The sequence below is a fragment of the Pinus tabuliformis genome, chromosome 2_2 (genome assembly GCF_031772625.1).
Source record: "Pinus tabuliformis cultivar Carrire ecotype Pingquan chromosome 2_2, CPIR1, whole genome shotgun sequence".
NCBI classification, from domain to species: domain Eukaryota; kingdom Viridiplantae; phylum Streptophyta; class Pinopsida; order Pinales; family Pinaceae; genus Pinus; species Pinus tabuliformis.
This window is the reverse complement of record NC_142300.1, coordinates 310,837,789-310,852,798: the sequence shown is the minus strand read 5'-3', so window position 1 is coordinate 310,852,798 and position 15,010 is coordinate 310,837,789. Positions and strand designations below refer to the sequence as shown.

The window sequence follows — 15,010 nt, the reverse complement described above, 5'->3', positions numbered from 1 at the left end:
CTCTGTGAACGAATCGGTATTCATTGCGTTTGCGTCTGGTGTTTCGGAGCCTTTTGAACAGATAACTTATTCGGTAACATAATTTGTGTAGTTAATTGATATTATTAATGGGTATGATTGTTTCTTTATAAAAAATAATGGGAATGATTGTTTCTTTATCAAAATTGTTGGTGTGATTGCAGAATCGAGACTGGAAAGTTGTGGTTTCGAAGGGCTCCTTTGTCAGGAAATATTAGGTGTTCGGCAAAGCGATATGATTTAAACTTTTCCAGACACCGACACTGAACCCAAACGATGGACGATGAAGATAGAGCAGCAGCCTGTATCATTGTATGCCTTGGATGAGCTCAACTCTTATGGTTCTGTACAGTTTATTTTAATCAAAATGTTATCCTAAATAAAGGAAGTTGGAGTCGCAAGTCGTTTGGTTTGGAACTTTTGATACACTTTATTCAAAATGAAGGAAATTGTAGATTAAAATCAATCAGGGTTTATAACTTAAATATTGGAGTTCTTGTAATGTTAGAATGCATTTTCGCTGGGGAATTTAAAAAACTTCATCTTTGCCCTCCTCAAGTTTAGACTTCATCTTGTTTAGATTCTGAAGGAAGGAAAAATTGATCATGGTTATGTACAGCCTGGACTTTCTTCTTTAGCTTGGCTGTGAAATAAAAAGTTAAAAAAGTCTTTCTCTTTAGCTTGGCTGTGAAATAAAAAGTTAAAAAAAAATCATGATGGTTGGTTAAAGCTTAGACTTTTTCCTAATAAATAGTAAAAGTTTTCTGTAAACATTTTTGTTGAATATGTTCATTTTTTTGTTTAAATATTTAGGTTAAATATGTTTCATGTATTTTATTTAATTTTTGTATATTAATTTTTTTCCTTTTTATAAATAAGTTTATTGAAATGCAAAAATATTTAGTTGCCATCTCAATATCATTAATTATGATTTTTTTCTGCAAATCAATTGGTTATTAATGAGATTATCAAAAATAACTACAACCACATAACTATGGTTGATATTAATAACATGCACAATTACATTAGTAAATATGATTTATATCAATGACATGCACAACCACATTAATAAATGTGATTGAAATACCTCCATAAAAATTAATAATATTAATTTAAAATTGCTAATAATAATAATAATAATAATAATAATAATTATTATTATTATTATTATTATTATTATATGAAATAATTACTAATATTATATTATAACAACAACAGCAGCAACAACAATAAAAAAATTAAATATTAACTAATTATACTAATAATATTAATTAATTAATTAATCACAATAATAATATTTAATGCTATACATTTAATATTATTATTTGATATTGATAAATATATAAGAACAATAATGTAAATAATATAAAATTATTTATTATATAATAAAATATTATTATTATCATTATTAAAAAATAAATAATATTGATTTAATTAACCATAATAATAATAGTAATAATAATAATAATTAAATTACAAATATTAATAATGAATAAAAAATAAGAAATATTATAATAATAATAAATCTAAGAGATTCATATTATAAACCGTAGGGATTAATAATAATAATAGTAATAACAAATAATAGTTAATTGAAAAAGTTAATATTAGAAATAGATGTAAGATTGAAAAAGTCTCCTAAATCCACATTAATAATAATAATAATAATAAATGTGATTGTTGAATTTAGGCTTCTGTGATCCATAACAAGTTTATTGAGAGGGGTTTCGGCCAAAATCACATCATCATTCATTTGTGAGGCTTTTCTAACCATCAAGTGTGGTCATGGTGTCCTCACGATGAACCACACTTGTTGGTTCAAAACAAGTCGAGAAATGAACGATGATGTGATTTTCGCCAAAAACCCCTCTCAATAAATACTAAATTTGATTTATAATATTATTCTAACATTCTATAATAATTATAATAATAATAAATAAGAACAATAATTAATTTTTAATAAATAATAAAAATAGTATTAATTATTACTAACAACAATAATTAATAATAATAATAATAATAATATCAAGAGATTAATATTATAAACCCAAAGATTAATGATGATGATGATGGTTAACATCCAGTGGGACCAAACTTTGGTCTATCGGACCTAAAGAAATGAATTATTTATTTTGATTTAAGATTTTATTCCTATGCTCAAAAAGCTTGGAGAGAAGCCTCCCGAGCTCACTGTAATTTTGACAACGTAAAAGGCTAGGAAGGTCAGTATTGCAACAAATATTTTGAAACTGAAATCTAATGCGATTGTACACAGGGCACTCTAAGAGGAAATGATTTTCATCCTCGATGTTCGTATTCTCACAGAGATGGAAGAACCTTTCCATCCATGGTGTTTTAGAGACTGCCCAACGACCTGTTTCACTATGGAGCTCATGAGAGTTCGTTCTAATCTTGGCTATATTAATTTTCTTCTTTGAGCTAGTTAAAACAGAGAGGCACTTTTGATCTTCTAGGGTGGGGTTGATGACCTCCTTATAATATCTTAATTTTCTTTTAGCTGCTAAATATTTCTCACACCACATTTTTTATTTGAACTTAGAAGTAACAATATATTTAATGTTATTAATGTTTTGCAATGCAACATTCTCGTCGATCTCCCAATGGTTTAACCAGGCCCTGGTGTCTTTATACCAACCTTATTTAAGCCTTAGGTGGTTTTGGATGGAATTTAACGCTAGCTTAGGAAGTCTATGGTCTCCTATGTTATTGAGTTTATGCTTGTACAACAGAAGTCTAGTCATAGCTAGGTTCTCGATAGGGGAAAGACCCACTTCTATAAGGAGAATAGGATAGGGTGTGTTGTTTTTAATTTTGAGGTTATGTGTTATAAAACGCTTCTGGATTTGCTCAATCTTTCTCGAGGATTCCTTAGAGATGCTACAACCCCAAACCTCACATCCATATAAGATAACCAGAGTGACTAATGTTTTGAAGAGGAACCTATTTCTATCCCACATTACGAGGTTTGTCGTTTTACAATTATTTTCGAGACCAAAATAAGCTTTCCATCCCCCATTAATCCTTTTCTCAATGCTATAGTTCTAGTTGAGCTTGTGATGAATATCAATTCCTAGGTACTTGTACGAAGACACTTCCTCCAAGTTACTATTGTCATACAAAAAATTAGTGTAAGTGTCCTTCTTGGATTTGATAACCATAACTTTTGTTTTTTCAGTGTTAACAATCATACCCATGGTAGAGAATAAATCCTTAAGAAGTATAAAGTTTCTTATCAAGATTAGATGGGCACCTTGTGAGAAGAACAATATTGTCAGTGTAGAGAAGAAGGATGATGACTATCCCAGCTAAGATCATGCCAACACATCTTGCTTCCTTTAAATAACCTTCTAGCTTATTGATGTAAATGCCAAATAGGGTAGGGGAGAGGGGGCAACCTTGTTTAACTCTGATATTACACTTAATATTTTCGACCACCCCTCATTTCTCTTTAACTTGGCAATTACATTCTCGTATAACCTTATAGCAGCAGCTCTCAACTCAAAAGGAACCTTTAGCTCTTATAATATGTTCCAAAGGTTGTTTCTAGTAACCATATCGAAAGACTTTCTAAAGTCCAAAAAGCAACAAAAGAGATTGGATTTATCATTGTGACATTCCTCCATAATGATCCTAAGCATAAAAAGGTGGTCTGTTGTTGAGTGTTGCTTTCTAAAACCTGCTTGGCCTTTAGCTCGCTTACCTTCACTTTTAAGCCATATGCTCAACTTCCTTTCCAAAATAATACCATATAGCTTGGCTAGGAGAGGGCTGATCATGATTGTCCGATAATTAGAGGGGATAATTGTATCCCCACTTTTAAAAATAGGGATAATGAGGCTTTGAGTCCATGGTTTAGGGAACCCTTGCTTGACCGCTTGATTCAAAAGCTTGTGAATGTGGGGGATGAGGACAGGACCTCCAATTTTTAAGATTTCTTCCTGGTAACCTTGAATGTCCTTAGCTTTCCCATTAGCCAAGTGATTAACCCCAAAATCAATGTCTTCTAATGAGAAAACTTCTTTCATTGTGAGCAAGGTTTCAAAGTTATCCATGACATTGGAAGATTCATAAAGCTTTTTAAGATAAGAATTCCAATCATGTAAAGCAATTTTATTATTATCTTTAGCTTTCCTAGTTAGAATCTGCCTCCATAATTTCTTAGGAGCTACCTTAGAGAGGTTTAAGAGATTCTCTTGTCTTTTACGAATATACTGCCTTTTTTTCCTTTTAGTTAGGGCTTTGTATATTTTTATCTTGCCAATTTTAAGAGATTCATTAACAACTTCCTTAATTGCTCTCCTCGCACTTTTACAATCTTTGTAATACCATGGGTTGGTTTTGCTATTTAGTTTATTACTTGAAACTTCAATTGAGAACTTGTTAATAGAATATGAGAGGGTTGTAGTAAAATTATGATAGAGATCTTCTATGTTGTCTATACTAGATAAAGGAAGCAAATTAGTTTTTAATTCATTTAGAAAGAGATGTTTTTTATTTCTATCAAAGATTAACTTCTTTTGGCTATAAGGATTATCTTCTATGGGATCTCTATGCATGAAAAAATTGAGAGTTATAAGTAAAGGCCTATGATCAGAGTCATGCTTGTGGTCGTTTAAGATGTCAAAAATTTCTATTTTGTTGTATAGAGGGAGATCAGACATAACATAGTCTAGCAAGCTGCTACCAAGCCCATGGATGCAGGTCATCTGGCTAGAATTGGGCCACTTCTTTAGAGCATTGCAAATTATGAGATCCTGAGCACTATAGAGCTTGACTAGCTTCAACCTAAACAAATTCTCCCTGAGGTCTTCAGAGCTCCTTTTGTACCGGCTAGCCAAAGGAAGGTCTTCGTCTAACAAAAGAGGATTAGGGTTGGAATGATTGCTTAGAAGAATAGCTTGGTTGCTTGAAGTTTGAGCATTAAAGTCATCCATTAAAAGGATATTGCCTTCATTCCATAAGGTAGAAATATCATTCTATAAACCATTGTAAGGACTATTTTTATATAGATTCTTTTTCTTATGGAAGTTAGAATTGATGGGGGGGAATAACAAATTTCTATGTAGGTCTTTTTATCATAAATGTTAGTAAATTCTATCCAACTATATTGGTTGTAAGGGTCGTTTTTTAAAATCCTAGCATGGGGAGAGATGTTCTTAATGTAACAAGCTATACTCCCAATTCCTCTATGAGAGGATCACTTATTCTAGGTAGACCGTAGTGTAAAGCCATCTTTGTTAGGGACCTTAGATTCTTCATGCTCCCAAGTTTCAACAAGCAAAATAATATCAACATCATTCGAGATCCAACTTAGCTTGGGACCTTTGTTCCATGGAAAGCCCCAACAGATCCAAGAAAGAATTCGGAGCATGTTGAATTGCTATTTACTATTATCTTTTTGGTTATCTCGAACAACAACTTTTCTATTTCTAATTATTGCCCATTTTCCTTCCTTCCTAGCTTCCTTTACCTTTTGAACCTCCTTTCTGAATTCTGCTTGATCTTCTGGAATGATATCTTCATTTATAAATATTCTCATTCCTTTTAGACTTGAGGTTTTAATAAGTATATCATACTTATGGTCAGTAGAGATCACCTTTATTCGGATCAACCTTTCTTTATTCTTAGTTAGTTTCCTCAACCTTGTTGCTTTTGTGAGACATCTTGTTTCAATTTGTAATCTATTATGTAATTCTATCTAGGCTATGGCTAAAGTATCCCCATCCACTTCCTATTTCAAACCGAAGATTATAAGGTTCAAGGCCCTTTTGTTATGCTCATGGTCTAATTCTATCATTTTTTTCATTTCATCTTTAATTGGTTTGATATCTAGTCTACCTGCCACATTATTTAGGGGATTAATATTATAAACTTAAGGGATTGAAAGTCTAGGGGATTAATATTTTAAATCGAAGAGATTAATAAACCCAAGACATTAATATTATAAACACTAAGTATTAAAAACCCAAGGGACTAATATCATAAACAAATAGAGAATTGGAAGGGTCTACTAAATCCACATATATTAATATTATTCATAAACCTAGGGGATTCATATTATAAAATCAATGGATTAATAAACTTATTGGATTAGAATATTATAAACCCAATGGATTAACATCATAAATCCTTCAATTAACATTATAAATCCTTGCGAACCTAAGAGATTTATAAACCCGAAATATTATAAACCCTAGAGATTATATTGTTAGTAAAGGGATCAATACTATAAATCACTTGGATTGATACTATAAACCGAAGACATGAATATTACAAACTCGAGAGATTATTCATATTAAAAAACCAAACATATTAGGAACTAATGCAAATAATATTAAAAGCTAGGGATTAATAAACCGAAGGGATTAATATTATAATCCCTAGGGATTATAAACACAAGTCATCAATAAACTTAATTGATTAGTATTAATAACACTAGGAAATAGAAACCCAAAGGATTAATATTATACACCCAATGAATTGACAAACTCAACAAATTATTATTATGAAGAAAGGCATTCCCTTTGAAAACAACTCATGCACCATTGGATGGAATGTTAGACAATTGAAGCTTTTTAGGCCATGAGTTTAATAGTTAATAGTTAATAGTTACAAAAAAATAAATAGTTAGAGTTTCTCCTCGCTAAATATTTTTTTGATAACTTAACAATTTTTTGATGATTGCTCCATAAAAACATTTCTCTTGTAGATATTTTGAGTGTTACATACAAAATATCATTTTTGGGAGATCGACCTTTCAAGGAAAGAAACAATCTTTACCACATGGAAAGTTCTTGCATGTTGTTTCAAAGACTCATATTCATTTCTGCGCGGGAGAGACGACTCGCGAATTCTAACATTTCGGACTGCTTTGGGCTATGATGCGACATGATTGGTTCTATGATGTACACGATTGGTACCATGAAACACATAAGTAAGGTACAAGGTAGAGACGGGGTGGTTTTATATGGCAATTCTGATAAAAAAGGAATTTGAATGCGCACACATAATTTGGAGGCTGCTCCATACAATAGGAAGTTCTTCCTTCACATTCATAAAGTGAATTAGGATTGAACAATTTAGAGAACAATTTTTTGTTAATGCAAATTCACTGTAAAGATCAGTGTTATTTGATGATTTTTATTATTGATTATACTATGATGAAAGCTCAATTATATTGGATTTCTTTCCTCTTAATTGTTATATTAGTAATATTTCAAGATTTTTATTTTTGATATTAATTTGATTAAGTGTAAGTATATTGGATATTTATTTTGGTGGTTGTTGTTAGGGGAAAATTGCATTATAGCTTCATCTTTTTTAAAATCCATAATCTGCCATTTGTAATAACCATCTGGAAATCCAAAGCTCAAACCGATAAAGAATCCCTTCACGCCATGGCTATCCATAAATGGAAAGGATAGGATAAAATACACTGTTGAAACCCGACAAAACCATGCCAATGATAGTAAAAGAACCAATACCAACATGCACATACCATGCATGTCAAAACTAGCTAGGAAATGATATGTATACCTTGTTACCTACAAGTTTTCCTAGTGAAGCTACTTGATCCAACTTTTCCTTCTTTGATCCTTTCTTTCCTTTGATTTCCTTATCCTTCCTTTCTTGTCTTGCTTTCCTTCTTCTCTTGGTGCTCTTCTCCTCTCTAAGACTAACTCCAAAACTGAACTAACAAAAGGCTCCCAACTGATGTTGTAATGTTTTTTTATTATTCATACCTCTAATTTCTTCAATTTCCATTATTTTCCCTTCATTTTCCTCCTCACATGACACCTCCCTTTTCTCCTAATTCCCTTTATTTTCATAAAATAAATGTCATTTAATGCTTCTTTTACTTTCCAAAGCCTTTTCCAATTCCTTTGCCAATTTCCCCACTGACACTCCATGTAAATTCTATCAGGGATAATTTCTAAAAACTATCTTTCATACATGTCATTTTAACCATAAGATAATTGAATAAATTACAATAGACTATCAGTTCTATAAAGAGTGCAAATCAAAACTTATAACCACTGACACTCAATGTAAATTCTATCAGGGATAATTTCTAAAAACTATCTTTCATACATGTCATCTTAACCATAAGATAATTGTAATTCTTTCATACATGTCATATTAACCATAAGATAATTGAATAAATTACAATAGACTATCAGTTCTATAAGGAGTGCAAATCAAAACTTATACCCATTAACCCAAAATAAAAACATTTCTTCAATTACAAAACCTAGAAAATAGTCATGGATATCAAAGAGTTGGAGCTTGTCACCAAAATAACACATCGTATAGAAATTAAATGAAGTATTACAGTGGTCCAAACCCTAGAGAGGGAGGATAACCCATGATTTTTTAAAGAAAACTATATACATATAAGAAAAGACAGGGAAAGGAACCACGTGACTGAGTTCTAAGTATTTTTCCCAATTTGAACCTGGTTGAGACATGTTAAACAAGGGCAACTGCGAGGCAGCGAGTCCCTGCATGAAGTTAACATTTAAGATCTAGGGCTAAAGAACAGGGCATTACGCCTGTATGGTTGATCTGGTTGTTTGGATGAGGCATATGATTTTATAAAAAAAATGCCATTTAAACCTAATGTTACTGTTTGGGGAGCCTTACTTGGTGCCTGCCAAGCCCATGGCAATATGCAGATAGGAAAAGTTGCAGCAGAACACTGCAGTTGGATTGAGGTAAAGAGCAGGGTACAACAGTAAGCATATTGATAAGCAGAAGAAGGTATTCATGTGATTGAAGGACAGCGAAAGTGTGCATTAATCTGAATTTAGGCTTGAGATACTTTACCATCAAATTAGTCAAAACGTCTTTATAAACCAACTACTAGGATCAATAAAGAATACCATTCATAAGTGTCCATACTGCAGCTGCTTTCATAAGTGTCCATTAATCTTCAGCAGCAGCGACCAAAAAGGATGAATAGGACTAGGAAGTTAGAGTGTGTCTTGATGCATCTGCAATCTAGATTCTAATATAAGCATGTCACTTGACTCTAATAACCCACGCCCTAACTCAATGGGGTGGGGCATGCTGAGGACTACTTCCCTTGATTCCAGCCATACCCAGTAAACGATATATACCTGGTATGACGTATTGACATATATAACCTACACACTAATGCATTGAATGAAACATTGATAGCAGTGGATAGTGCGGTCTAGAGAGCTGGGCAGATAACGCAGTGGAGCTTCTCCTGCTTTTTTGTCGAATGAATTACTTAACTACTAAGTCTCAAGGAATAGATGCAAGTGTAAGGCTGAAGTACCAGTTTCAGTAGACTGCGTCAACTTCTTCTGAAACTCAGACAACAGGCAATGATAAATGTCAAAATAGTAAACAAGAAAGAGTGTAAGTTTCATTAACTATGGGCTGCAATATTACATGATATATTACTGGAAAGGGTCATCCACAAGCCTATTGTGCCACGAATAATATAATATGCCCCGCAATATTTCAAAAGAATGCACCAGTTTATGTTGCTAGCCCAAAATCACACAACTGCAATAGCAATAGTCACGTGAGCACTATATACCAAAGATCTGAACATTATTGAATAACTAACTTGCAGAGAATCGTCATCAATTCAAGACACGAGTAACATGAAAACCGCCGTGGAGCTTACATTTGACCTTGAAAATAAGCATTTCTTATGACAGACTGTAACATGTGAAGAATACAAGACAAGCACGAATGCTAACAATTAGGACATTAGACCGGCATCCGAGCAGAGATGATAGAAGCATAAAAAATGCGAGTTGCACCACCATGGCAGACCCAAATGCATATTTGAAGCATCCGTCGTACACCTGTAACAGAGAAGGAAGCGGGGAAATGAGACAATGCGTAAAATAATGCAAAAATAGGCTTGAGATTCAGAATTATTGTTTTCTTGGTTTCTTTTTTCTTTGTCTTTCGACTTTTACGATGTCAATAATCAGAAGAGCCATGAGAACAAGTGATAAGAGAAACAATGCCGCGAGTTGAGTAAGTTGGCTTATGCTAATGGATTCCATGTTATGTGAAGCGGGGAGATGTATGTGAATATCCAGGTGCAGAAGAGGCCAATTTATAAAAAAGTTCAACGTGTTTGTAAGCTGGTTTGAAGTGTGAATGGAGCTAAAATACTTGAAGCTCGGATGGAGCAGGCAGTATTTAATGGTCGGCATAAAACGAAAAGCTTACGTTATGTGAGCAATTGGTGCAATTAAGTGATCGATATGACATGGGGAGCAAATGGCATATGGAATGATGTATGTGGCGGCAGAAGTAAATGCGAAATTAGGTGATGTATCTGACATCGGGCAATCTTGGTGGTAGATTGGGTCGCGCTAGACAGGAGATTTATGTCAATATCTAGGTGCAGAAATAAGTACATATACGGATTGATTTGGAATGGAGCTAATGGGCATAAAACGAAAACCTTACGTTAAGTGAGCGATCGGTGCAATTAGGTGATCGATCTGACATGGGGAGAAAATAGCATATGGAATGATGGATGTGGCGGCAGTAGTAAATGCGAAATCAGGTGGCTGTGGCTAGTAGTGATTTACGTATGAGAGTTGTGATCGAATACAGGAAACGGAATAGCACTAATCTAATGCTTATCTGACTAATCAAGTATGGATATCACATTACTCACCACTCTTTATCCCGAAACAATTGAACGGGCATGGCCTAGTTCTCTGACATCAGCAGCACCTGGCTGGCTTTGGCGAGCTCCTATAGTAACGTCTTGAGCGGACTGGGGCTGCTAGGTCAACAACGTATCCATGCAAGTAGAGCAAGTAGAGTATGGCAAGTAGAGAGGTTGTAGTAGGTCCAGTTGGCTGATGGCAATGACAACTTCTATATGCCGATATTCTCTATGTATGATTTATATGGTTCAAATGGATTAGCATTGCCCAGCTCTGGCATTGGCACTTGGCTCTGTAGTGGATGGAGACTTCAGATTTCATAGGCCTTGTCAGCTATGGAAGTGGGCCTTGATGAGTTTAGAGAGAAATTTTCTATGCCTGTATAGTATTTTAAAACGTCTTTATGCCAGCTCATATAGTAACACTTCGATATGCAACATCTAGGGTCTGGAATCTAATGGCCAGGGCAAAACTTAGATATGGCAACATCATATTATGTTCAAACGCATATATATATGAATCCAATGGTTACAATGGACTTTGTCAATGTTTCTATGGTGACATCATATATTGATGGCTTTACTGTCTCTGGCATCAAATCTAGAACTAGGTCTAGGGAGGAGCGAGCCTCCATAGTTCCAGGTCTAATAGGCCCCATAGTAGCAAGTCGAAATAGGCTTTCACCACAGGTTTAGCTTTAACTCCAAGTTGCACTAATTAGTTAGAACCAACTGTGTTACAAGGCGGCAGACGGAAAAGGCAGAGTGAGTGCATGCATGGGCTTTAGACTCTAAAACGTAACGTAGTTTCTAGTCATCAACATATTTTGGAGAGGCCTGAATGAAGGCTATGAATTTCAATTAGATTAGCAAAGAGTTTTGACCTTAAGGTTCAAGGTTGGCTACTTAATAGCAGCTGCATTTTCTGTCATAGACAATATACAACACATATGAAGGAAACCCTCCTATGAAAATTTCAACACCTTCAAAAAGCTGTAAAACTTCAAAGCAAAATTGAGCAGACAATGACGTTCTGCTAGTGAAAAATATCTCGAGTGGAGAAGGCAGGGCCACACTCACGAATTTATAGATATGTACGTAGCCAGATCTTTTGAAATAGCATAAATCTGACCAGTAGCATGTCTGAAGTATCTATTACCCTCTTCACCAAACTTCCAATATTCTGGCTCATGATACTTGACACCTCTGAAAGAACACAAATTATTCTTATTAGCACATTTTCCTAAATGTAAGACAGTAAATATTAGAAAACTGCGAGAACCAAGGTTTTGTATTGCAGCAGGCACACGAAAATCCTCAACAGGCAGCCTTAAAAGAACACCTCAGTTTAAACTTCAAACTCCACAGCAGTCTACACATGATTTACTGCCATTCAAGTATTATAATACCATGGCTTTTGATTCAAACAAAGAACCTCAATTCCGTGGAAGACATCTATGTCCCCTCTAAATATAAAACGACTTCGGAAACTGTTTACAAGCCACTAATTTGAATTTTGTACAGAGTGACAGAACACAGCACAAGGATATGATTTGCTTCTGAAATCCAAAAGACTATAATCATTTAGCTCTATACATCTTCAATCACAATTTTCACAAAATTATAAACAAATTCAATTCGGAAAGGTCCAGTATTTTAGGATATTCTCTGGAAACCCAAATTGCTTTATGCTATTTGGTCATAGCTACTTACTTCTGTGCAAGAACAGGTCCAGACTTCATGCAACCAATGTAAATTCTTGGTTTAGATCGGTATCGTGCAAGAGTGGTGGCCAGCATCCCTGAGAAGAGCATCCGTATGTTCTTAGTGATAACAGAATAGGGCAAAGATATCCTTCCATTGATAGTAGTTATCAACTTATCCTGGTTCTAAAAGAATGAGGGATTGGTACCTAAATTAACATGCACATCATCATCGACCTTAACATAGAAATCTGCATCCCATTTTGCTACTGCTGTAGAAAAATAGGTCTTGGTCTTTGCTGAGAGCTCGTGGTAGCCTTCAACATGTTCCAATCTAAGGAAATCATGATGCTGTGCGTCTTCTGAATCAATGGCACGATCCAAAATACCACCAGGTGTAACACTGTGTCCAATAACGAATCTAATAACAATGCCTTTCTTCTCCTCCAACTGCTTCAGTTTGGATCCTGTGAGGAACAAAAGGTCCAATTATCAAAATCAACGGATATCTAGAAAAGCTACAGACAACAGAATATCCCTGCCCTAGGTTCATACACGCTCATGAGAACTATTTTTGCAATTAAAAGCATTTATTATTTATTAACCAGATTTCAAAACCTAAAAATTTATTAGCAATAACTGATATGGACCTTGTGGCATCCAGGTTTCTCGAACAGAGTCCCGCCGCTTTCTACTGCTAAAAGCTGTATTGATTCCAATCACAACAAATGCCTTCTGGCGTACCTCAGGGCCTTGTCCATCAGGCTTCTCAAGAACAGGTGACCCATTGAGGTTGGCTGATTTTTCAGTCCGAGCAACTGCTAATTCCATTTCAAGAGAAGAAATTGTTTTGTCTAACGATCTGGAGACAAGAATTTGCAAGCTCAAATGAAGGGTTTCAATTTTGTTGTCAAAAAAGTGCACACAAACAAAGACCAAATCCAAATTTTATACAATAACAAGAAATCTTGTGCCATCGATGCCTAAACCATAGAAAGATAAAGCCACCTCAGTGTCAAGGGCATTTGATAACTATAACTGACTACCCTATGAAATGCTAAATACGTATGATGAATTAGCAAAATACTAGGCAATGTAGCTGAAATAGGCAATATTCAGGGTAGTGATCATGAATGACAGCCGACATAAGTTAAGCCATAAATCGAAAGAGAACAATGAAAGCCGCTGCCTGTTACCTCGAAACAACACAATCATCATAGGCATCCATGAATGACTTCGTTCAAATTAAGGGTGCTAGAATAGTCACATAAACAGGTAGAACAAGGTCTTTAAAACTGCTCACTCAATGGCATAGATAAGATAGGGAGCGAACACGGCACTTGCGATGACAGCCATTGGAAGAACTGTGGATCCTAACATGGAAGAGGGCCAGCAAAGCCATTTTACAGAAGAATATACAGAATTTCAGAAGCACAGGTGGAACACAGGAGAAAGTCAAGTTTCTAACTGCAAGGACTTTGTTCAGATTGAAGGTGATATGACAAAAATATAAACAGGTCGAAAAAAGTAATTGCTACTACTTACTGAATGGCTTGATGTGTCTTGGCAACTTCCCCCATTATATCTCTGCTTTCGCCATTTTCGACTTTCTAATGAAATGCACACAATATAACTTATTATAATAAGTCGTATGAAGTATACCTTAAATTCTTAACACTTTCAACATCTTAACCTACAAATATTCCTGCTTAAATACTTACAGATCTTCCTGCTTTAATACTTGCATGCTTGTCTTCACAATCTTGAGAAAGAACTTGCAATTCCCGTTTGTGCGTGGGATCAACGTCATCGTACGTCTCAGGATTGCTCCACATTCTGTTAGTAAAGAGCATACCGATGCAGAAACTCGCAACGCAGAGGAGCACTCCAAACTTTCCCCTGCCAACGAGCCTAAGCCTAAGCCTAAGCCCGTTTTCTTGTCGGTTTGCATTTCAACTCTGTAAACAAAAAAGGCATTAGGAGCCAGCAATGGTTTGAGCTCCACAAAACAGAAAAACGGTAAAACTTGAATTGGCATCTAAAGAAACGGGAAAGGAGGCCGGAGTTCGCACCATTCTGCTGTCAAAAGGCAGTCTTCATACAATTGCCGCCAAAGTCAGACTTTTAGCACAGGAGTCCTGGATCAGATGATGTCAAAGATTCACGATTCAATACAAATTATAGCCAGTTCAACCATAAATACGAAAGAAATCGTCGAAGCGCATTAAGAATTTAATGTCATTCTAGCTTCCAACGGCCTTACAAATTTGCTATACTGCAAATAAAACTGGTTTCAAATACGTAGGGTGTATTGCAATTTACCACAGCAGGGCAAGGCACCTGTGTGCTGTCAAATGCTTCATCTGTAATTCCATTTCCAACCAGATAACCCTGAAAAACTAGCCATGCAAGAAGTCAGTAGGCCTGAATGAAGCCTATGAATTTCAATTAGATTAGCAAAGAGACTGGACGTAGTAATAAACAGGCTAGTAATAAAAAGAAAAAACGAATAATTAAAAGTTATATAAAAAATTATTAAATAAAATAATATGACAATTAGAATATATAAATATATAAAAGTCGCCACAGCTGGACC

The 15,010-nt window shown here is 34.8% G+C and overlaps 1 protein-coding gene across 1 annotated transcript; it reads right to left on the bottom strand.

The window, feature by feature from the left end:
• Positions 1–11,768: 11,768 nt before the first annotated feature.
• LOC149192535 (putative beta-1,3-galactosyltransferase 2) lies at positions 11,769–14,805 on the bottom strand. Its single transcript, XM_089404637.1, has 8 exons — positions 14,737–14,805; positions 14,487–14,552; positions 14,136–14,372; positions 13,960–14,024; positions 13,065–13,276; positions 12,624–12,881; positions 12,425–12,512; positions 11,769–11,917 (listed from the first exon to the last, which is right to left on the bottom strand). The coding sequence occupies exons 3-8, from the start codon at positions 14,265–14,267 to the stop codon at positions 11,788–11,790; spliced, it is 885 nt and encodes a 294-aa protein (XP_089260763.1). The 5' UTR covers positions 14,268–14,372; positions 14,487–14,552; positions 14,737–14,805; the 3' UTR covers positions 11,769–11,787.
• Positions 14,806–15,010: the final 205 nt, after the last annotated feature.